Source organism: Dreissena polymorpha, chromosome 6 (genome assembly GCF_020536995.1).
Source record: "Dreissena polymorpha isolate Duluth1 chromosome 6, UMN_Dpol_1.0, whole genome shotgun sequence".
Lineage (NCBI taxonomy): Eukaryota > Metazoa > Mollusca > Bivalvia > Myida > Dreissenidae > Dreissena > Dreissena polymorpha.
The window spans coordinates 8,224,851-8,248,615 of NC_068360.1; the positions used below are offsets into that span (position 1 = coordinate 8,224,851).

The 23,765-nt window shown below is 34.8% G+C and overlaps 2 protein-coding genes across 3 annotated transcripts in view; one reads left to right on the forward strand and one right to left on the reverse strand.

Moving 5' to 3' along the window:
- Positions 1 to 23,765, forward strand: part of LOC127836235 (uncharacterized) — a 478,549-nt gene that overhangs the window by 430,196 nt on the left and 24,588 nt on the right. The gene's annotated exons all lie outside the window — the stretch shown is intronic.
- LOC127836238 (uncharacterized) lies at positions 3,005 to 23,733 on the reverse strand. Its single transcript, XM_052362721.1, has 19 exons — positions 23,595 to 23,733; positions 20,689 to 20,748; positions 20,483 to 20,530; positions 20,011 to 20,235; positions 19,591 to 19,638; positions 18,498 to 18,602; positions 17,217 to 17,312; positions 16,438 to 16,545; positions 15,159 to 15,227; positions 14,684 to 14,725; positions 14,398 to 14,481; positions 13,710 to 13,809; positions 11,099 to 11,137; positions 9,335 to 9,459; positions 7,386 to 7,554; positions 6,867 to 7,037; positions 5,644 to 5,823; positions 5,023 to 5,236; positions 3,005 to 4,256 (listed from the first exon to the last, which is right to left on the reverse strand). Exons 1-19 carry the CDS (start codon positions 23,631 to 23,633, stop codon positions 4,103 to 4,105), a joined length of 2,076 nt encoding a protein of 691 aa, XP_052218681.1. The 5' UTR covers positions 23,634 to 23,733; the 3' UTR covers positions 3,005 to 4,102.

Below are 23,765 nucleotides of genomic sequence, written 5' to 3' on the forward strand. Positions count from 1 at the left end.
TCATATTTTAGTAAAATAAATAAGGGAAGAAAGAGACCTCTGGGAAAAAGTTCAAAATAGCCATTATTGTAATAACGATGTTTGACATAGAAGTGTGCAACTGCACTTTATTTCAATATGTAAAAGATGACAGTTAAATACACAAATAACATTTAAGTTCAAGTACACAAACCACTGAGAAAAAGATGGTTAGTTCTCTAAACCCAAATGGCCCGTGGAAAACTGTTCAGTTTTTATTTATTGGCCTCGTTTAAATAAATCAAAGTAAAAAAAATAGGTCGATGTCAATGTCATAATCCGGTGATAAGGTTATGTTATGTGGGTGTGTTGAGAGGTTTGATAGATAACATTCATGCAAGTATCGAAACTTTGTGACAAGATGTGTTGATGGTAGACAAAACACGTCATTTGAAATTTACCAAGACGTTGAACTTTTTGAATAAGTTTTAGTAAAAACGCAGGACATTGTTAATGTCAAACTAAGGTCGTTTTGGTCATGCTGTTATATTCAAAGACATCAACTGTGCAAGATTCAAACCTTTTTTAGAAAAATGAAAGATGTTAAACGAAACATGTGATTTTGCGTTAATCTCGTACGGACAGACGCAAGAAAAGTTGAAGAAATCACTATTTGTATATGCCTTCATGGGGTCGTTAGCATAATAAATTTAGAGTAACTAAATCTGTGCAACATCTTAGTGACCAAAATACAGAAAATTGCATTGAAATAATAGCATGTGAGGTTTCTTGAGTAAAGCACGTAAATACACTAGTGTTTACAAAGATAATATCTCAACCTCACCAAGTGCATTCACAAACACAACTGAACATATTGAATACAAACAAAATAGTTGTCACAGTAACAAACGTAGTTTTATTAAACAACAACTGAAGCTTTTTAAGCATGCATAGAATTATTTTTGGAAGACAAGGTCTTTGGAATAACAAAAGCAGCTTTAAACTCTAGCAGGCTAATTCAAAACATGAAGCAATCTGAGATTTTGTGTTAGGTTTTTAAATGCAGTAAACATACAACAGCCACGGGGCTATATGAGCCGACCCACTAGGATTCCCATGGAGATGAACAATATGAATATGGAACATGAAGCAATCTGAGATTTTCAACATGTTTTTAAATGCACTAAATATACAAAAACCACGACCCTACATGAGCCGACCCACTAGAGTTCCCATCGAGATGAACAATATGCAAAGGAATATTTCCTCTTTGTAGCAGATCTCGTTAATTTTGAGTTCCTTACGCTTGGCGAATCTGTACAGCTCCCAGAGGGCAATGATGACATGTAGACAGTCCGGAATCATCAGTCCTGGAGAATGAAACTAACTTAGTGAAACATAACAACCACATTTTGATTCTTAATTATGTAAGCTAATGGGCAGAAATTTAATTTCGTTTAAATTGTAATAGAGTTGTTCCCTTTATCCCATCAAATCCATAAGCAACCACAAGAGAAATCTCAGATTAAGTGAACTATATATAACATTTTATTAAACATATCAAGTAGTAATTGAATCAAGGAGTGGAGACTGTCGTTCTAATAAGTATTTGAAACTCATTTATACTCCCCCATTAAAAACTTCTACAAAGCGGGTTCTTTATTTATGGTAATCATGCATGATGTTAGCTTTCAAAAGTGCGATTTGTTCTAAAGTTATTAAGCATAATCTTCTGTTACAAGCAACCCACCCACCCCAATCAGACAGGAACATACAGAACCCATCAACTTCGCTGTGCTTATTACCAAAGCCAAAGGGGTAAAACCTCTGACCTCTGTTCGAAACGCTAGCCATTTGTTTATGATGGTCAACTATGGTTAATGTTCTTACACATCTAGATTTTATAATTCTCTGTGAATGTAACCTCTCATATATTCGCACAAAGTATTCGCTAGTAATTAAGAATTAAGTTATTACAGAAAAGTTTTATTACGTACAAAATGAGAGTTAGTCTCCAAAATTTAACCATGGTTAAAGTTATCCCACGGTGAAGATTTTGAACACATGGGTCTGTCCTTAAACTCACCAATATTTCTGGCCTTGTAGAAGTTTCTGCCCTGTCCGTAAATGACATCAGCAATGAACTGGTCCATGCCCCCAACAAGGATGTGCATGACGTTAATACTGGTTATGGCAAGGGTCTTCCAAGAGATAATCTCGTTACGGATGTCAGAGAGGTTGAGAACGAGACAAGTGGTGATCATCTCTGTGATGGTGAACCAGAGGTGGTGCTTGAAGTAAGTGTAGAAGTCCTCATTGTAGAAGCTGAAGTAGCTCCACCAAGATTAGTAGTGTGGGTAGCTGGAGTACACAGACCATGTGACATTCTTTAAATACATGAGTAGTAATGCCGATAACTGAAGTACACAAACCATGTGACATTCTTTAAATGCATAAGTAGTAATACGGGTAACTGGAGTGCACAGACCATGTGACATCGTTTAAATTCACTAGTAGTAGTGTGAATAGCTGCAGTGCACAGACCATGTGACATTGTTTAAATACACTAGTAGTAGTGTGGGTAGCTGGTGTACACAGACCATATATCATTGTTCAAATACATGAGTAGTAATGCCGAAAGCTGGAGAACACAAACCATGTGACGTTGCTTAAATACATGAGTAGTAATGCCGATAGCTGAAGTACCCAGACCATGTGACATTGTTTAAATACACTAGTAGAAATGCGGGTAGCTAAAGTACACAGACCATGAGGCATTGTTAAAATACACTAGTAGAAATGCGGATAGCTGAAGTACACAGACCATGTGACATTGTTAAAATACACGATTAGTAGAGTTGGTAGCTGGAGAACACAGACCACGTTGGTTAGCCAGCGTATATATCCGTGAGCCAGCCGACCAAACAGTTATATTTCTAACCATATTTTTTTGACGTTGCAAACGTGTTCACCTCTTATCAAGTATTACTAATGTTTTAAAGAATGAAGTGTATTTTTATGAAAAGACGTGGTGTTAACAAGGCAGTGATCAAACACAATTTTATTCGGAACAGTTATATCAAGTACATGAAAAAAGTAGATTTCGAAAACTAGTAGGCATACACACGGATCACAGAGACAATAAAACACATCCCTCTCTGAAATTAACATTCTCTACTAATAATTGCATAAATTAAGTCAGTTATTCGTCATAGAAAGCTTAATAGCGCGATATAAACATCAATATATTTATATGATAAACAAAAACATAACATTACATGAAACTTTCCGCCACGAACATGATGGAAGAACACGTATTGGCTTCAAAACAATTACCACGAATATTTACTGTTTTAGATTTTCTAATTAAACAATAAGTCACTTATTATCCGAAATAACCATAAAGTTATCAGTGTTGCAGTGGCGTCCGGTTTAGATTTATATGTCATTGATATCGCATATGATGTCATAATATGCATTAAAGTAAATACCATTGATGGGCTTCCATTATTTTCGGAATTTCAGATTTAAGAATGAAAGTTGCTGCCATGGGTCAGTGAGTTTCCTATCAAGGTTTACCGTCGTTGATTGAGCTTCAATATTCTACGTTTAACGCTTTTAAGGCGGTGTCTGGGTACAGTAATTTTCGATTATGAGTTTGACGCCGTTGATTAATGAACAGTAGTTTTGAACGTTAAGGATGATTCGTCGTTCCTGTAGGTACATTTGTTTATAGTTTTGGTTTTGATGTCGTTTCTAGAGAAACGATCATGTTTAATGATGGGTTTGAACGTGTTTTGGGAGTACACGCGTTTCCGATTAAATATTTGTCTGTGGCCACACAATTTGCAGATATTGTGTTTAATGTTGTTGCTGTTGGTAAAGTTCTTCGTGATTTAAGGAGATATTTCGAAATTGCCGATAAAGGATTTTGCGTCGTTGACGGTTGTGCCGTAGTTTCCGGTAAAGTGGTTGGCATAGTCGTCGATAGGGAGGCAGTAGTTTTCGTTTACGATGTTGACGTCGCTGTTGGAAGGGTGGCAGTAGTTTCCGGTTTAAATGTTGACGTCGCTGTTTAAAGGGTGGCAGTAGTTTTCGGTTTAGATGTTGACGTCGCTGTTGAAAGGGTGGCAGTAGTTTCCGGTTAAGATGTTGACGCCGGTGACGTTGACGTCGGTGACGTTGTTGACGGTGCAGTCGTCAGTGTGTTTATGTCTGCTTTCTTTTCATCGAATGTGGAACTACACAGCAGTTCCCCTGGACTATCATCTTTCACAATCCGAGTATATTCTTTGCACCTGCAATGCACAAATACTAAATGGATAACACAACGTATTTTTCCCACACACCTGGTTAACTTTTAAAAGTTAATAAATGTTAGTTCGATTTGTTTTCTCGCGTTATCTGGATATGTATTAAATGTCCAATTGTCATTTTCCCCGATAAATGGGTCTCAATGCACGCTCGCGTTAATTTTTGGTCCAATTTATAAGTCTGAACCTGAGTTCAGATTTGATCTTTCTCAAATGCATAAGGATTGCGTTATTACATATGCGGTGCACACGTTCAAATATTAATATAACTAGCTTTAACAGATCAGTTTGTTCGGAAATCTTATTTCGCACAAACATATGGAGTATACATTATCGTTTTGGGTGCGCTCTTTTGAAACATGGCTTAATGCCCGTGCTTGGCTTAGCTTGTGCAGTCCTCACTGGCTTATCAAACACACCATTCTCGCTTTAATGGAACATTTTATTAAAAGGATATGTGTTCAAGACTTTACTCCAATCTTGGCTGAACGTTTCGACACACATTAGAATATGCTTTATTTTGATGAATATAAATGGCCTTTGAAACTTGAGCCTGTAGATCACAGAAGAGTATATATTCAGTGCATATAAAAATAGATGAGATCGCGAACTTAACAGAGCATACAAATAATTATATTTTCTTGTTTGAACAAAAACATGTTCATATTCTCTTTTGAACATTAATATCGTATGTGAAAACGATTCTTTGTAAAAGAATACGTCAATATAAATTAGACGTATCGTAACGCACCATCCCAGACGACACACGGGCACTGTCGACGCCATGGGGCCACAGTCATACTTGTCGTCATAGAATGGGACCTTCTCGTATCTGAATAGCGGTCGGCCGGATGGGAAGCATCGACGGATATGGTCATTGCTGCAATCGCCATTGTGAATGAGACCGAGATGGTCCGAGTCTTTTGTGCAGTTGACATACCACCTGGATGTAAGCTGGGAACAATCTGCAATGAATTGTGTTCACTCCGTATTATAATGCTTGAACATGATATTTAAGTACAAGATGTTAGACGGGATTGTCTTGTTCCTGACTTTTTACGTTTTATCTTAAACGTTATTCTTTTGAAATCTTGCAGTCAACATTTTACAGTTTTAATACAATCCTATTAAAAGAACGAGGTGTTACTAAATTTCTTTATGCTTGTTATATGATATACCCATGGAATTGTTAAAGCGGTCGTATGTTCTAATCAATACATACTCGCATGTGTATAATATACATACTTACATATAAATGATACATCTGACGAAATTAGCATAACATGATTTATAACTTAACACACAATCTTGTTTGTGAACGCAGTGAGAATATGGTGTTTTAATGGCTCGTTGAAAGTGACAGTGCTCTTACTCTCATATCGCTCGCATGTCGGCAGTTGCAGGTACCCAGTGTGCGTGTATTGAGTGGTGGTGTCTCTAAACCTACACCCTAATGTAGCGTGGGTTGTAACCTCCGCTTCAGTAAAGGTTGTGTTACACACTGTCCTTGTGCCATTGATTGCATTATGTGTGTTTGAGCACGTCATTTTGTCTGGTAAAAAAGGAAAACAATGACTGCATTATATTGCCAAAACATGTTATGTCGAGCGCATTGTCAAGAATTGTTGAATTCCTTTAAACATGTTATTGTCTGTCAAGTACTGTGTGTCAATCTGAGACGCTTAAAACATTTACCGATGGTAAGGGCTATTTAATGCTACGCCCGTAAGTTCAAACCAGGACTTGACACGGAACATATATATTTCAGACAAAGGCATCTAAATGCATACTGTTCTTCAGACTGGGAATCATGGCAAGTGAACAATTCTTGAAACGAAGATGCATTTGCAAATAATTTGAAATACTCTTTTTTATTTGGTACGCTTAGTTATCTTTTTTCAACGAAAAATATATTATTTTAACTACAAACACAGTTTAATGCAACATTCTGAAAGTGTTCCGTCAAGGAGTTTAGTTTTATCTGTAATTTGAGCTAGGGACGATGGTGTTGCGCGCGACGCATCAACGCCACATTGTGATTATTATTATTTTTATTGGAGAGACGTTAAAATTGCCCTCAATAAGATGCAGATTCAATCCGGATGAATTGGACTTTTAGCGTTAAGTTTGGGGCATGAATCTTTCGCACGAACACCATGTGATCATCGTTATAACGTGTCCAAGTCTGGGTAAAGAATGATTAATTTAAAGTCCGGTTAAGCAATATACATGTATTGACTATATTAGACATTGAGACCTCTAAGTCTGACCTTGATCCTAGCGCTTTGGAGACAGGAATTTCGTTCTCTCAACGTAGAAATTATTTTTAATACGCAGTGTCTTTTGAAGAACACACTCACTTTTATTTGATTTAAGTGGCAATAAAACAACATGATAGTGTATCACAACAAACAACAGCAGAAACATAACACGTTACGAATCAAACAAAGCACATGTGACTGAAAATTTCGTCTCCGCCATCGAATGGTCAGTGGTAAGTATAAGTTGGTTTAACATTTTACACGCACCGAACCTCAAGCATAGCACACACTATATCATATGTAAATGTTACATTTATTGTCTTATTGCACTTACGATTGAAACTTTTTTCCCCGCCGTAGACAGAGGCAAATACGTCTACTTGGTAATTGCCACAGTCTCCTTCGAGGGCACATGTAAAATCGAACTTGGTTCTCTCGCCGGTGCAGTTAAAGTATGTCACCGGATTAACCATCGTCTGAACAGTTCGGGTACTTATGATGCTTTCTTGAGCCAAATATAGACACAAATTTAAAATAAACTAATACTCCGCTTGTCCGTTTTGGTAATAAACTATTGTGTTCCCTTTCGGTAACATACTACGGTGTTCCGTTTTTGTAAAATACTCCGGTGTTTATTTTGGTATTACATTTAGATGTTCCGTTTTGATTATAACACACGGTTTACCTTTTTGAAATATTGTATGCCGTTCCTTTTTGATAAAAAATAAATTGTTTCGTTTTGGTAACATACTGAGATGTTAATATTTAATAACATTATGAATGTCCCAAAACTGGAATGGTTTACTGAATGGTGAATAAGTATCAGTAGATGTTAACGAAATTACGAACTTACCTTTAATACGGATGATAACATTATCCTGATGGACGAGTGTGCCATTATTTTTGAAGTACAGTGTGTAATTGCCCTGGCTACTGCACGTCATGTTAGGTCCGGACACCACGTACAACGTACGAATGTATCCATTATAACTGAAGGTGAACTCCACTTTCACCTTTTCGCCCTTAAAATACAAATTCTATCAATGTCGATCATAAAAGAACTTGAGTCTTTACAAAGTCAGTATACAAGTACTTATGGTAGCGAATATTCAGTTGAATTGGATTGTTTGCGGTAAGCGTGTATACGGGAAAATTGTTCGACAAAAGAATAAGGCAACAATATGTATTTATTATTTATGATTAAATGTCAATTTAGTGTATAATCGTATCATAGTTTTGAGGATAACAATTTAGAAAATATTGTTAACGTTTCAGTTGTGTCAATTTAAGAGTTAAATATTAATGAGAGAGAAGAAAATCTCTAAATCGAATCATAGACGATTCTCAGAGATGTTATATTGTGTGTCAGTGTTAACAATGGTTGTTTTGAGTCTAAGGAGAGCCTAAATTGATATTTAATTTAACTAACATCACCTTCTTTAGTAGATACGATTCAATATATAATATTGTTTAACTGTATTGTTTTGAACAATTAACATTTATCAGCTCTCTTCAGATAAGGGCATATATATTCCCTTCTGCTTGTGATAGAAGCTCGGGGTTTCGTCTATTGATTTTGTTACCAACAACATAATCCTTAATTTGTGGTAGAGAACAGTAACATGAAAGACTGATAAATGTGTTCCCATGATAAACAGCGATATATGTTAAGTTAAGACTTAGGTCAGATGTGTATTACACACCATGGATATGCATTGATTTTCTGTCTATGTCCAATGATTTAATTGATGAATACACACTCTTATTAGTTCGATATATCAAAACTGAGGATAAGCTGTCGATTTTCTAAAAACTGGCTTACAACTTATCGTCAGAATTCTTAATTTATGATAATTGATACAAAGTCACGAACTTTAGTCTCAATAAGATATTGCAAAGAAAGCATTAAGATATGTAAGAACATGTCAGTCTTTTATTCCTAAGAATTATTGAATATGTTCTTTAAATAATTGCTACTTTGCCACTGTCGTGCGATCGATCTGCAATTGGGCCATGATTGATTCCACGTGACCTTTGGTGTTATATTACTGTGAGATGTCAAGCTTAGACACGATGTTGTGCGTGTACGGACGTTATGACACGATGCTTTCGTTAGGTTGCAATCTGTCAATGATTAGACGATAACAGGTATCACAATCTAACGCAGTCTGCTATCCAGTTCAGATACGATTGCAGATGGGAGTGTAACGTATTAGTCTATGATTGGGTCCTGATTTAAAACCATCGTCACGATAGGTTTCACCGAATTAATACCTTCATGTACAGGGTGATACTATAAACGATACCCACGATATCTTTCACGATTGAATCGATTGTATTCAAGATGTGAGGCAAACGAAACCCATATGACAAAAATACAGCCCGATTGACTATCGACTTCATTTATTCTAAAGATTAGGTCTTAACAGCACATGATTAATTGTTTTCTTGCAGAAGATCGACTGCGATGAAACGCTTTGAACGTTCGATTTGGTAAGTTTTGTCGTACTTTGTCACCATAACTACGATATTTTACAATTACCTCTATGAATAAGTTATCGCAGTTGATTGTGTTTATCGTATTGAAGCGCTAAAAATATTCTACGATTAACATTAAGATTTACCTCCAGATCGGATAAAACACAATACGATCTAATAAGATCACCACGAGGAGTTCACGATTAACACCACAACCTCAATTGTGTCGCAAATCGTACTAATGTACACGCAGCATTAAGTCGATACGAAATCGTGGACAGGTCCGGTGAATACGGGGATTGTCAAGGGCTTCTAAGACGTTACCTTTGGATCTGTTAGCTCTATCATGGTGACGTCCTTGATATCCTTCCGTAGTGCATGACTCGTATCAATTGTGCAAGTGAAATTCAGGGTCTTCCCCAGGCGGATAGAACTTGGTGGACATTCGTCTGAAACAGGAAACGTTCTTGTTGTAGAAGCATTGATTCGAATCCTTTTGGAGTAAGAGTATTTGTACGAGTGGCTTTCGCTGTCGGTGCTTTGATTTATAAAGGGCGTTCAGGAGTAAAAAGATAACTATAAATAATAACAATCAGTCAAAATACTGGAATATTGTTACAGGCTTTATACCAGAAATATAACAACAATTAAAACGTATTTATGGGTTCTTTCAGTGCAAATTGTTGCGATTTGAGATGCTCGAGTTTTTGTACCATATGATGTTTATTTTTTTCTGAAAAGGCAGTGTTTTTTTCTTGAAAACTCACAGTGCTCCTTAAATTCATGAAGTAAACGCATTTATTTGATTAAACTTACCAAAACTCATAATACTCCGCACAGAAAAATGGTGAATTTACGTAAATACAGCTCCATGGTGAATGGGGCTCAAGAACAAAATGTGTGTACACATATTATTGCAAATGTTAGTTTTGGTGTTAGTTGATGATTTTATACTTTGTTCAATGTTCCTGCTCGTGTCTGCTTTGAGATTGGACTGAATACCATCATGCCTTTTGATTCATTGTTTGTTTTAACATTTTTCAGATAAAAGCGTTCACTGTTCCTTACGTTTCGGTTTCCCCCCACCAATCATGCTAGATTTTAAAGTTGTGTTCAGACCATTCAAAACAATACCTACAACACTTATGAAAGATAGCAATTACACAACTGGCAAAACAATCAGTAAGAAATAATGAGTCAATTTCTGAGAAAACTGGGCATAATGCATGTGCGTAAAGTGTCATCCCAGATTAGCCTATGCAGTCCGCACAGGTTAATCAGGGACGACACTTTCCGCCTAAATTTAATGTTTGCTATGAAGAGACTTCATTTAAACGAAAAGTGTCATAAAAACGAAAAGTCTCGTCCCTGATTAGCCTGTGCGGATTGCACAGGATAATCTGGGACGACATGTTACGCACATGCATTATGCCCAGTTTTCTCAGAACGCGACTCTAATTTATTCGAGTCTAGTGCTCTTGCAATAAAACATCTCCATCTGTATTCTGTGCATTAAAGTAGAACTCAAATTCACCGAAGGCCAAGTTGTTGCTATGAGGAATCGCATCATTATAGTTACCAATACTCAGTGAACTAATCTGTGATACACCGTACAAGAGCTAACGACAAAACGCAATGCCCAGATCTTGAGGAAATCTAATGATTTTGATCGAAATCTAAAAATTTATTAATGGAAATTAAAATAACTGTGCATGGAATGTATACAAATTTAAATAATTGGCTCTCTCCCCCATTTTACGATACAAGTTTAGACTTCTAAAAATAATTAAAATTAGTGAGAACCGGCATGCTTCCCGTGAGCATCTGTCTTTTTAAAGTTATGTCTGCACAATTTATTAACATCATTGAAGATATTCTGTACAGGTATAATTAAAAAATTTAGTTTTTGTTAATTCCATTTGACGAAAAAAAAAAAGTTGATAAATATAAAATTAATATCTTTCTTTTTTGGTAAATCTGCCAAAGTTAACAAAAAAACCCGGTGTCAAGCGTGACCCAGTAATAAAACAATACACATTAAATCACACCTGAAAATATTTTTAAAAGATGTGTTGAAAAAGCACGTACCGTACCCGACAGGGTCAGGAACAACTGAGCCTAACCCGCCTGAAACATTCACATATCAGTTTCGATCACCGGTGACATTCTAACAGTGGTATTAAAACAATACAATAAACATGTTAAAAATAAATACAAATACAAAAAACAAAATCCGTTTTATAATTGAGCAATTTTTATATAAATTATCAAAAGATACATGTTATATCTTCTTGAGTTTGGATTTATACTAGTATAATGGTAAATTTCGCTTCAAACAAGCCATCGTAAACGAAAAAAAAACATTACTCAGTAAATCTTTTTCACAGAATGAACTGCAAAACACCAATGCGATGTAAAAAGTGGGTATAATTAAGCTATTCTATAAATAAATACAATCACATGTTTAATTTTGCGTATTTACAGTAGTTCGTTGCCAAATTTAATGGAACGCCAATGCTGCCTTCTAATGGCACTGGTCTTTATGTTCTGTGCATTTACTTAGTTGTTTTGTGTAAACTTCATTTTGTCCAGTAGAAGCATCATTTTGTTCTGTACATTTTTCATTTTGCTATGTGCATTTGCATTATCGTTTTTGTACTAGCGACATTTTGTTAGGTGCATACATCATTTCGTTCTGTGCATTCGTCATTATATTGTGTGCATTTACCAACCCGTTTTGTACTAACTGCATTTTGTTAGGTGCATACATCATTTCGTTCTGTGCATTTGTCATTATTTTGTGTGCATTAACTAACTCGTTCTGTATTAACGACATTTCATTTAGTGCATACATCATAACGTTGTGTGCATTTGTCATTATGCTGTGTGCATTTGTCATTATGTTGTGTGCATTTGTCATTATGCTGTGTGCATTTGTCATTATGTTGTGTGCATTTGTCATTATGTTGTGTGCATTTGTCATTATGTTGTTTGCGTTTGTCACTATGTTGTTTGCATTTGTCATTATGTTGTGTGCATTTTTAATTATGTTGTGTGCATTTGTCATTATGTTGTGTGCATTTGTCATTATGTTATGTGCATTAGGGAACTTGTTCTGTACTAACAACAGTTCGTTCTGTGAATTTGTCATTTTGTTATGTGCATTTACTAATTCGTTCTGTACAAACAACATTATGTTTTGTGCATACATCATTTCGTTATGTGCCAACATCGTTATCATGTTCGGATACATTACACTGGGCAATAAAAGAGATAACACCGGTGCGAAAAAAATGGCGGAAAATGTAACCACGTTGAGTATACTAAATAATCATTTCATGTAGGGCTGTACTCTCTAAAAAATATATTATAACATTGCACTGACAAAGGTTACATTTCATTAAGAAAGGACCGAAAAAAACAGTCGATTTTTATTCGTGTCAAGTTCTTTCTTGGTTTGCAAATATGAAACAACTTTTTTTATTTTATCAATTTACCAATCTGTTGGATCCCCAATGGTCTCCACTCCGATTCTACTAAATTCAAGATCAGACATTTCTTTAATTATCTTGAAATCAATCTTTTCGCTTATAAATCTCGGTAAAATGGCGCTAAGCCCAACAGCTGCGAGAGCGCCTTCCAACGTGGTTACTTTTTCCGCCATTTGTTTATCACCGGTGTTATCTCTTGTATTGCCCAGTGTAATGTATCCGAATATAATAACGACGTTGGCACAGAATGAGATGATGTATACACAAAACATAATTTCGTTAGTACAGAACGAATTAGTAAATGCACATAACATAATGAAAATGCACAAACGGAAAAAATTAAGCACATAACATAATATCGTTTATACAGAACGAATTAGTCAATGCACGTAACACAATGACAAAATCACAGAACGAACTGTCGTTAGTACAGAACAAGTTACTAAATGCACATAACATAATGACAAATGCAAATAACATAATGACAAATGCACACAACATAACGACAAATGCACACAACATAATGAAAAATGCACAAAACATAATGAAAAATGCACACAACATAATGAAAAATGCACATAACATAATGACAAATGCACACAACATAATGACAAATGCACGCAACATAATGACAAATGCACACAATATAATCACAATGCACACAATATAATGACAAATGCACACAACATACTGACAGATGCTCACACCGTAATGACAAATGCACAAAACACAATGACAAATGCACACAACATAATGACAAATGCACACAACATAATGACAAATGCACAGAACGCAATGATATATGCACTAAATGAAATGTCGTTAATACAGAACGAGTTACATGTAGTAAATGCACACAACTTAATTACAAATGCACAGAACGAAATGATGGATGCACCTAACAAAATGTCGTTAGTACAAAACGGATTGGTTAATGCACACAACATAATGACGAATGCACAGAACGAAATGATGTATGCACCTAGCAAAATGTCGTTAGTACAAAATGATATTGCAAATGCTCATAGCATAATGAAAAAGTACAGAGCAAAATGATGTTTCTGCAGGATAAAATGTAGTTTACACAAAACAACTTAGTAAATGCACAGAACATAAAGACCGGTGCCTTCAGAAGACAGCATTGGCTTTCAAATTTAGTTTTAGAATTCGAACTTGTGTACGTGGTCTGAAAACACTAAGAGACTTACCTGAAGAGCCTCTTTTAAATACTATTGAAACGGCCGCTATGCCAGCAACAAGCATCATACAGACCACCCAAAACGTGAGACATTTTAACGGCATACATCTCTGAAATGGATTATAGTAGTTGTATAACTCCATACATTTACCTTCAACACACCGCGCACGAGTTAACGTCCATAATGGTTATAATTATCCAATAATAACCCAAATTTTCTAGACTTTACAACAAAAAAATAATGCATCGGTTACAACGCTGAGCCATTTTATCAATCAATGATTGTTGCATGCAAATAATGACGACCAATATGGCAGATGATTCGTCTGCCTGTTACAACAATTTTTTTTTAAACGGTCATCTATATCCTACAGACATTCAACATGTACTAGACTTTAGAAAAACAAAGCTGACATATTGCCTATTGGTTATTGTATTATCAATTTAAATATTTGTATACTCAATGAGGTACTTTTGTTCTTTATTTATGTTTTTTCAAGCATTAGTAGTTGACTGCAGCTTTACATATCCGACATATCCAATATCGTTCCCTTTAATTATTTCCTCTAATTTCCATCGGTTAATGTATGAAGGCTAATTCTAAGATTTCTAATTACAACCTATTCAAAGTTTGAAAACTTTCATGAATGTCACACGTATAGATAGCATAACCTGTATAAGACCAATTTGAGGCGTACCTGTTTCTCTGGGTTTGTAGATTCTGTTCTTCGGTTATCGGTCCATGTTGATTGCAATACCACGTCACCATGTTGAGGAGTGGCCTAATAATTAGGTTTTACAGAAAAAATAACACTGGCTTAGTAAGACGTCTAAATAAATTATAGAGAACATTATTGACATTCTTGACCATTTTTGTATTCATTTATTAATTATTCATATGAATTGAGAGCCAGAATGCTCTATCAATATTAGTTTAAAAAGGATGAAATCATAAGGTTGCTTTTAATGACTTTTGTTATTTACCTCTTCTGCACTTCGTATCATTTCTTGCCGCATTGTTTGATTCTGAAGCAGTAATTCTTAAAATATTTATTATATTTTTTATGAAAATAAAATAATGAATAATAAATTTAGTTTTATTATTTTTAAGACTCCTAAAAGTAGAGGAATTATAATCATTAATAGAACAGATACAAAGACCAAAAATATCTGACAATTCGCAAATATATATATTCATAATTTAGAAAAGTGAATCTTATTAGGGTAACGTGCAAATTTCGATTTCAAATTGTAATTTAAAATAATAAATTTCCATTTTCGAGTTAGTTACAACACATAATATTATCTTAGGATTTGCGTACACAAGATTGAACGAACGTAATATGGATACATTATTATTGAAAATAAAAACGACATTAAAGTTCGTACAACAAATTTTATCAACAGAGTGATGTATAAGAAATGAGATTGAATACAGCGCAATTAAAATATGTCGTACCAGTTGATTGCCAAAATTGTTGGGATCTATATTTCTCCCACCGACCAAACGAGCTGATTTTGACGCCACCTGCATAACGTATATATAAAAATACAAACTTTACGTAAAGTTGACCGCAGTTTTTCCTTGCAACGTTTAAATTACCAATACTAAGTTTCGTATCAAGTAAGGATAATATATAACAAACACAGACAAATCCTCACAGTTTTCTGATACACGTGTGTATATTTTGCCTTGGGTTGTGTGTTAAACAATAAGCACCCCAATCACCATTACTTTTTATATTGGTTTTAAATGAAAATAAATATTGTATTAATGTTTAAAATACGTCTTAGAAAGTTTAACGCGGCTTAGCAAGCCTCGACGTGTAAACTTTTCTTTCAACTCTTCGTCAGAATTCAATTATACAATGATACAATCATGGCTTTCTCTATAAACACATGTGCTATCAGACAAAGGGCATCAGCACTAAAAAACGCTTCCGTCCACAAAAGAGATTTACGCATTTACGAATGTAACCAATCGTATGAAAACGCATTTTTTATATAAATAAATGAGGATTGTATACTTCTTGTAATGCTACACTTACGCAGGTAATTAAATTTATAAAATGTATATAGTTTTTAATAATAAAATAATTTGTAAAGGCCAAGAATCATTTAAAGGGGCCTTTTCACAGATTTTGGCATTTTTTTAACTTATTCATTAAATGCTTTATATTGATAAATGTAAACATTGGATCGTAAAAGCTCCAGAAAAAAATCAAGAAAAAAAATAAAAAAAGGAAAAGAATATTGCCCGGAGCAGGTTTCGAACCAGTGACCCCTGGAGTCCTGCCAGAGTCCTGAAGTAAAAACGCTTTAGCCTACTGAGCTATTCCGCCGAGAACACATTCTTGGCGTATTTTATACCTTATATAAGCAATCTTCGTAGTTTCACAAAATTTAACGACAAAAACAGAATTCTCCAAATTATTCAATCGTTTCGCGTTGCTACGCTTTATAATTTTTAGGTTTTAAAATCGTCAAAAGATGCATATAATGGCTATATTAGAGCATGGTTAATGTTCAGTATTACTGTTTCCTCACAAATATCATAACTAAAACGAAAACTTACGAATCTGAAACAACTTTTTTCAATTTTGTCAATTTACCAAAGCGTGAAAAGATCCCTTTAAGAACATGATGGCTTCGATCAGCATTACATGAAAGTACATATTCACGGGATGTAGATGGGGAGGGTGAAGGGTCGAACACAAATATTTTTTCCTGCACTCTACCGAGTTTGGTGTAAGCTGCAGCGTCCGGTCAGGGATCACAGCGATTGGGGATCTCCTTCCGATGGCGGCTGTTGACGTCATTTCTGGTCTCTCATGTCCCCTCGTTGGCTGTGATAACATCGGACGGTAAATGGTACAAATTTCATGATTTATTTGTATGCAACGGTTGTCCGTTGAGGCCAAATATGTAATTTTTAAGCAAATTCCACGAAGAGAAATGGTAGTGAAAATAAGTGTATGATAGCTCTGCTGTAAAAAATTCACCTAAAAGGCCATAATTTAAATAATATCATGTTTTACTGACCAGAGATAGATTTGCAAAGTTACTCAGTCAAAAAACTTTTATACGTTTTAAATATAACTTATTTAATATCATGCGATACTTCACAACTATCGCGAAACACATTTTGTTCAACGCTGTTTAACCAAATAAGTTCAAGATAAAACATTTACAAACACTTATGTATTGCCACTTATCTTAGGGTGTCAGCAATTGTGTAAATTAGTTTAAAAAAGTATGTCGCCATACGATCGATTTTAAAGTAATAATTTATTATAATTGAAAACTTTTTTAATAAAAAAAACTAAAACGAAAAAGTAAGTACGATACTTGACAAAAATGAGCAGAAACTCTATCGGTATAAAAAACGTAATAGAATTCTCTTAATTCAGTCAGCCTAATCAGCTTGATGGTAAACTATCTGTGCATGCAAAATTCAGTAAGCAAGCTTTTACGGGTCATATTTGATAGTTTAACATTTAAGATGTATTTCACTCACAACTCCGGTTTGTCGCAACTCGAACGCCGAAGCCATTGTTACTCCCGGTTGGAAGGTGGTGTCAACGGAAGATCCTGCGAGAGATGCCGGATAGTCCTGGAATAACAGAAAGAAAATGTTTTATATAACAACTAATTCTTAAGACGATAGTGTTGAAGCTCCGTATTGATGTTAATGTTGATCCCGATTATTATGTTGATTATGATGATAATGAATATATAATTATGGTGATGTCGATGCAACCAAGACGAAGATGACAATGATGACGATGGCGATGATGATGAAGAAGAAGAAGAAGATAGTGATGATAAATATAATTATGGTGATTGTGGTAATGATGACGATGATGATGATTATGACGATGATAACGATGATAACGATGATGATAATGATGATGATGATGATGATGATGATGATGATGATGATGATGATGATGATGATGATGATGATGATGATGATGATGATGATGATGATGATGATGATGATTATGACAACCCAGAAAATACTGAAACAAAACTTATAAATGGTCTATAAACGTATGTTCATATCAATGGAAACACGTGCATACACAACAATTAACACGCGCTTTAATTTCACGTGCGATTCTTACATATGTCGAATCGACAGATTTGCTCAGAGTCGCTGCCGTGATGACGATTTCCGGCACAACAAGGGAGCTCTTCCCTTCGTTCTAAATATAGTATGCCGTCATAAATAATAAATGACGTAAACTTAAAAGCGTCTCTAAAATGAACTCGTATGATATGCACTGAAGGTCCTATTTTTTACATTCTTTCACTTTTTCAAAAATAAGTTCTGAAAGATGAATCCAGCGTTTAGTTAAATGTAAGAAATAATTCCAGTGCTCTTGTAAATGAAAATAAAGCTGGTAACTTTTCAAACATGTTTTTTATCTCGGGGCGTGCAAGTTTTTATATATGGACCTCTACTGTCATATTTTGTAAAGAAAATGCATCAACGTTAAATTACTTTTTTCCTCGTGTATTTATGAGAAAAACGGCAGCCTCTGTGCGTGTCAAAACGGGTGTGTCTATTTTAAGACAAATATTATGAAACACAATGTGAGAGTTTGTAAGTCATTCAATAATTTTTTCCTAGACTTTTAATTCGAAAAATAAGATACAAGTTGATATCATTGAAAATTGCAAATGACAGTGTAAAGACCCTTGCATACGTAACCCCCAAGTCAAAGAGCATAGGGAGATCAATCCGATGTATGTATTGTAATGGTTAGGTCCCCTAAACCGGAAGTAGTTGTACCTTAATACTGACGAAGGAAGTTCGCTGTCCTTTCGCTTCAACCTGTTGAAGCTCAATACAACTGCTCGAGACACTCGTAGTTTCTGCGGCATCCAAGTTCTTCCTCTGGTTGAAATGAATATTAGCAGTAAGGATATGTAAATCTATCGCTTTGAAAGGATCACCTTTATGCTTACAATTCTAAACATAACTTGGTTTTAAATAAGTTTTATTTTTTGACGTCTAAGAATAACCACACATCAGTCGTGCGAATATCAACAATAATTGTTCGACAATCGCGAGTACAAGCTTTTGCACGGAAACATCTTAAAAGCCGCGTCGGACGGAAATGGACCTAATGACATTTCCGAACAGTGTAGCCCAGGATATGCATATGCATACGTATATTCTGATGACGAGTCATATTGTCCGCTAATGGGATCACAAAACCTTGCGTGACATTATAGCGGGCAACCAAGCTCTTGACCAGACTCGGCGAATGTATGTGGCTTAAAGTGATATTATGGGCATTTTCCCTGTTGAATTGAGCTGAAATGAATTAACAGGTCAAAAGAGTTAGTTAAAATGTTAACTAACCAATTATCTGCCACTCATCTTGCTACCAGTTGTTAATTGCAAATATATTTTATATGCGATATTTTACATGACTCACCCAGTCCTCTAAGCCGAAATGACCCGTAAAACAAAATTGTGTTTTTGTGTCGTATGAACGAATCTGCACTAAAACTAATTTAGGTTCACGTCGTACATGCATGATTAGTTGTCAAACGAAAGTACAGTTGATATTCAAATGCAGTATTTGTCTTTCTGGGATATTGTTTTAGTATGTTGATGCTGCATTAACAACTATAAGTGTATATGAAGTGAAAACACCAAAAATAAAGAGCGGATGCGAAAGACACCTATAAACTGTTAGGTGCCCATAATATCACTTTAATACCCATTTTCGCATAGCGCGTTTCATATAAAAGAAGTTAATAAAATATTTCACACTTGCGTTACACAAGTTGCTCAAATTTGTTACTCAAGCGTATTTTTTTATCAAGAAAACTCGAAAAACAATCAATTGTAAAATACGACTATATATAATTACAGTGCGTTTAAGTCGGTCAGATGAATCCCTTAGTGTAACACCTCTGTCCTGAAGTAGAAAACAACAAGTAAGAACAACGTTCGGATAACCTGTTTAAGAAGGTAGTTGAAATGTGGACGTGGGGGTGGTGGAAGCGGATTGGCAAATTGCGCACAAAGGTGGCTACCAACTAAACTCACAACCTTCTACTGATGAGTGAATCTAGGAACAATTCTCTATCAGGAAAACAATACCTTGCAATGGCACACTAGTTTTCAAGTGATAATACGATCCTGTACGCTGGGCTCTAAGGCAGACCTCCTATTATTTCATGTATTATTTCACTACTTTTACTGCAATTCTAGTTTTATCAAGCTATTTTTGATATTACTTAGTTATAATTGGTGTCAATGATAAATTAATAGCCTGTGAGGTACGAACCAAAGAATCTCGTAGCCCACCATGTGCTCTCTCTGGTACGTTGATTTCGTCAAGATCAATGTAAGTGCCTGAAAAGGCATCGGCTCCAACTTCTGTTTTAGACGTAGCGCCAATTTCTCTTTTTGACTTAACTCCAATTTCAAGCTTTGATGTAGCGCCTATTCCTGGGTTCGTCGAAGCGCCTAGTTTTGGCTTAACCGTTGATTCAATCTCTGGTTTCCACTTTTTACAAGGGAAACAAACACAAGCAAAATTTAATGATAGATCGATAAGGTCTCTCGAATCATTAGTCAATAAAGAAAGATCATCCTAACTAAATATTTTGATGCAGTGATAATGAAGGTAAACATTCATGATTTTGTATTTATCACTCAATTTCATTTGTTCTGTTAACAATCACAACTAAATCTGTTTATAATTATTTATTACATGTTCAATAAAAGGTCATTGATCTCCATTAGTTCGACTTTACCTTTTCCCGTCGTAAGTTAAAGGTGTCTGCGAAATTGAAGGTTCCTGTCTGAAAATAAAGGAACAAGAGGGATCATCAAATGCGAATTAAACACGTTTGTGTATATAATATATTATCTGCCAGAAAACAAACGCATCTGAGTACAATAAACTAGCACCACCGCCGGCACCACTTGTATACAAAGTTCGTATTCTAGTATTACCTACCGTCGGTTCATCGAATGTTGTCTTCGTCAACTTTTTAATGACGGGTTCCGCTGATTCTTTCTGAAATGAACACATCAATGATTTAAGGCATAAAGATATGCCGTGGCGGTTACCTTACGATTAAGACTCGTGCGTACATAGGAGGGATCTGCGAATGAAGCGTTCTGCGAGAATGCATCGTGCTTCAGCATAGATCTCGTGCGTAATTTGCGCTATAACAGTTTTATATCTTCGGTTGTCACTAATTGGGGTTTTAATTTAATGCGTGTTGGTGCATCTCGTTTTGTTATATAAAATACCATATGGAAATTTAATTAATGTTATGTGAAGTTTACTCATTACTTTGTTACGCGACTAATTTTCATATATTATGAGTTATAGCTTAGAATTTATTCAATTTTTCAGTAAATGAATAGTAAACGCGTAATTTGTTATGCATTACAATTATAACACGTCAATGTCCGTATATTATAATGCATGTTATGTTGAACTTCTGTATTTCAATGTAATCTGTATTGAAATAGTAAGCATATTTAGAAAAATTAACGAACGTTAACACTACAATTAAAAGCAATTTCTTTAACCTACATTAATATAATTTTTTATTTGTTTTAGACATTTATAAATTGTAATAAAATGATAAAATGCCAGTTTGTCTAGCACATGTCTAATTTAAAGCCATCAAATCAATTACCAAGACTTTTCGCTCGCAAATTGTATTGCAATATTACTTTAGTGTTTTTTTTTCAATTACAATTAACACTTGTATAATGTAAACCTTATTTAACATATCAGAGACTTCGGGGGGGGGGGGGTCAATATGTGTTTCTAACATTTATGGTTCGTTTATTCCATTAATAATAAACAAACTGATTTATCAGGAATAATCAGGAATTGATTACGTAAATACTGCAATAGATCATTCACAAAACTTTCATAACGGAAAGCGGCTCTTTATACCCACATTGCTTTACTGTTAAACAATTGTTTATTGGTCGACGGTATTGAATTTCAACTGGATTTCACTAATTATGAAATAACCTACCATGGATCTGCAAGATTACTTCCTAGTTCCTGCGGCAGAGCTAACTTTCCTTTAAATAATATGCCGGCATGCCACAAGGCCGTTAACCACGGGCGCCACCTCTTTGTTGATATGCATTAATAAATTAGCAAATGCTTCTTCCGAGTTGGCTCTCAGGCCCGATGTTTTGGAAAATTTAAAGGATAATTTTATGGGGTGATTAGGTTTATATGTTGTTCAACATTCGCATTATTTTAAAAATCCGCCATAAAGAGGAGGCGCCAGTGATTAACGGCCGTAGTGTCTATTGCACATCATGTGACTGGTTTTTATAACTCATTGAATACACAAATGCGAGTATCATTAATAACGAATTGTAGTAGTAAGCGAGTATTTCGAATGTGGGGTAAAGAGTGTATCTTAAAATGAACACATAGCGTCAGTAAAAGTACACAAATTACGGATCGTTTCGGCTGATGTGTTTAATGGACCGATTTGAATATTGTGACTACCCTCGTATGGGACCAATATATTTATAAGAAAACACACATATTGGGGCTCTATTCAACAATTTAAATCAAAATCCGTAGCAAATGAACATATTTATTATGCATACATACTTGTTTCATGCATTACTTTTCGAGTGTCTATAAGCGTGTCTTTCTGATAATTTTATTCTGTTGAACAATTAAGGGATTTTAATATTTAAGCGTAAATGAATAGCTTCTTATCGGAAATTATCTTTTGGAAGCTATTTCTAGTTCGAAAAGGGTAATTATTGTGTTGACACTTTTAAGGTACCTATAAGTGGCAAAGCATCGTTGTTTACCTCCTTATTAGCAACGAAAAAAGTCCCGAACATGAGCATAGTACAAATATTTAAATTTCACGTGTATTTCTCAAAACATGTTAGAATCGAAATTAGTTTCAGGTAATAAATACTAAAACATACAACTCAATATTTCTGACAGAATAACGCAATAACACGTTTCATCATTTATATAGAAACGTTAACCACTAAACTTTAAATAGTTTTATATACAAGTACTCGCAATTATTTCAAGGCGTGAACAATAAAAAACAACCTCGCGTATCGATTATATTAAGAAGTAAGTTAAATAATAGATACTAAAGTCTTCTTATATTCACCATTCAATATAATTATTTTAATAGAGTCAATTTTTGGTGTTTTGTAATTTTGAGTATCTGAATAATTTAAAGTAAGTTTACCTGGCTTGAAACATCAAGATTTAGTTTCAGTCAACTCAATTCATACGAGAAACACGCCCAGATATGGCTAAACACCGGATAAAAGTATTTAATGAATGCTTAAGAGACCGTTTACACGATACCTAATATTTCCGCGTGATTCAAATATAAATGGAATACATATAACGTGAACTGTTAGGTGTGTTTTTTTTATTTTGCACGCGGCTAATTAACGATGCGAAGTCTAAAAACTAGTTTATGAAGATTTATTTCGATTAAAAGTATTTAGTTTGTCATTTTTTATTCAATAAGTATTCAATAGTTATCCTTATTTGAATCCGTTTTGTTTCAAAATAGTTGAGGTATGGCAAATAGCACATGTACCGATTAAACACGAGGTAAAACTAAATAAACTGTACACAGAACCAGCTACAGTCGTTACATACTACACATTTTCCTGTTAAAAGAATTTCTTCTTAGTATCAACCATCCCTCTCTGTTTTAAAAATGAATTAATTACCCCCCCCCCCCGACAAATTTTTCATAACCATAGAATTACAATTAAATGCACACTTTATACTTCATATAAGTCAATAAGTCATTATAGTCAATACGTTTTATTCGCCGAGTTTTAATTTTCAGGTGAATAGATCAGTGGCAAATAAAATCTTACCTCTTTGTAACTTCTACCAACGAGAACTGATCTCTTCATCTTTAAGAATTAAATAAGCACATACATAGCTTATAAATATATTTCACTGAACATATAAACTCCAGCACTAGAACGAAACTAGTCTCCTATATTCTACCCCGTATATTTTTGAATATTGAGCACAAATAGAAA

What these genes read in the sequence shown, in the direction of transcription:
- LOC127836238 (XM_052362721.1), bottom strand. Translation starts at nt 23,633, where the DNA reads ATGAAGAGATCAGTTCTCGTTGGTAGAAGTTACAAAGAG. An exon ending in AGTTGCGACAAACCGGAGTT is followed by an intron (nt 16,546 to 17,216) that starts GTGAGTGAAATA and finishes ATGTTATCACAG; the next exon opens with CCAACGAGGGGACATGAGAG. An exon ending in TGTTATCATCCGTATTAAAG is followed by an intron (nt 7,038 to 7,385) that starts GTAAGTTCGTAA and finishes ATTTGGCTCAAG; the next exon opens with AAAGCATCATAAGTACCCGA.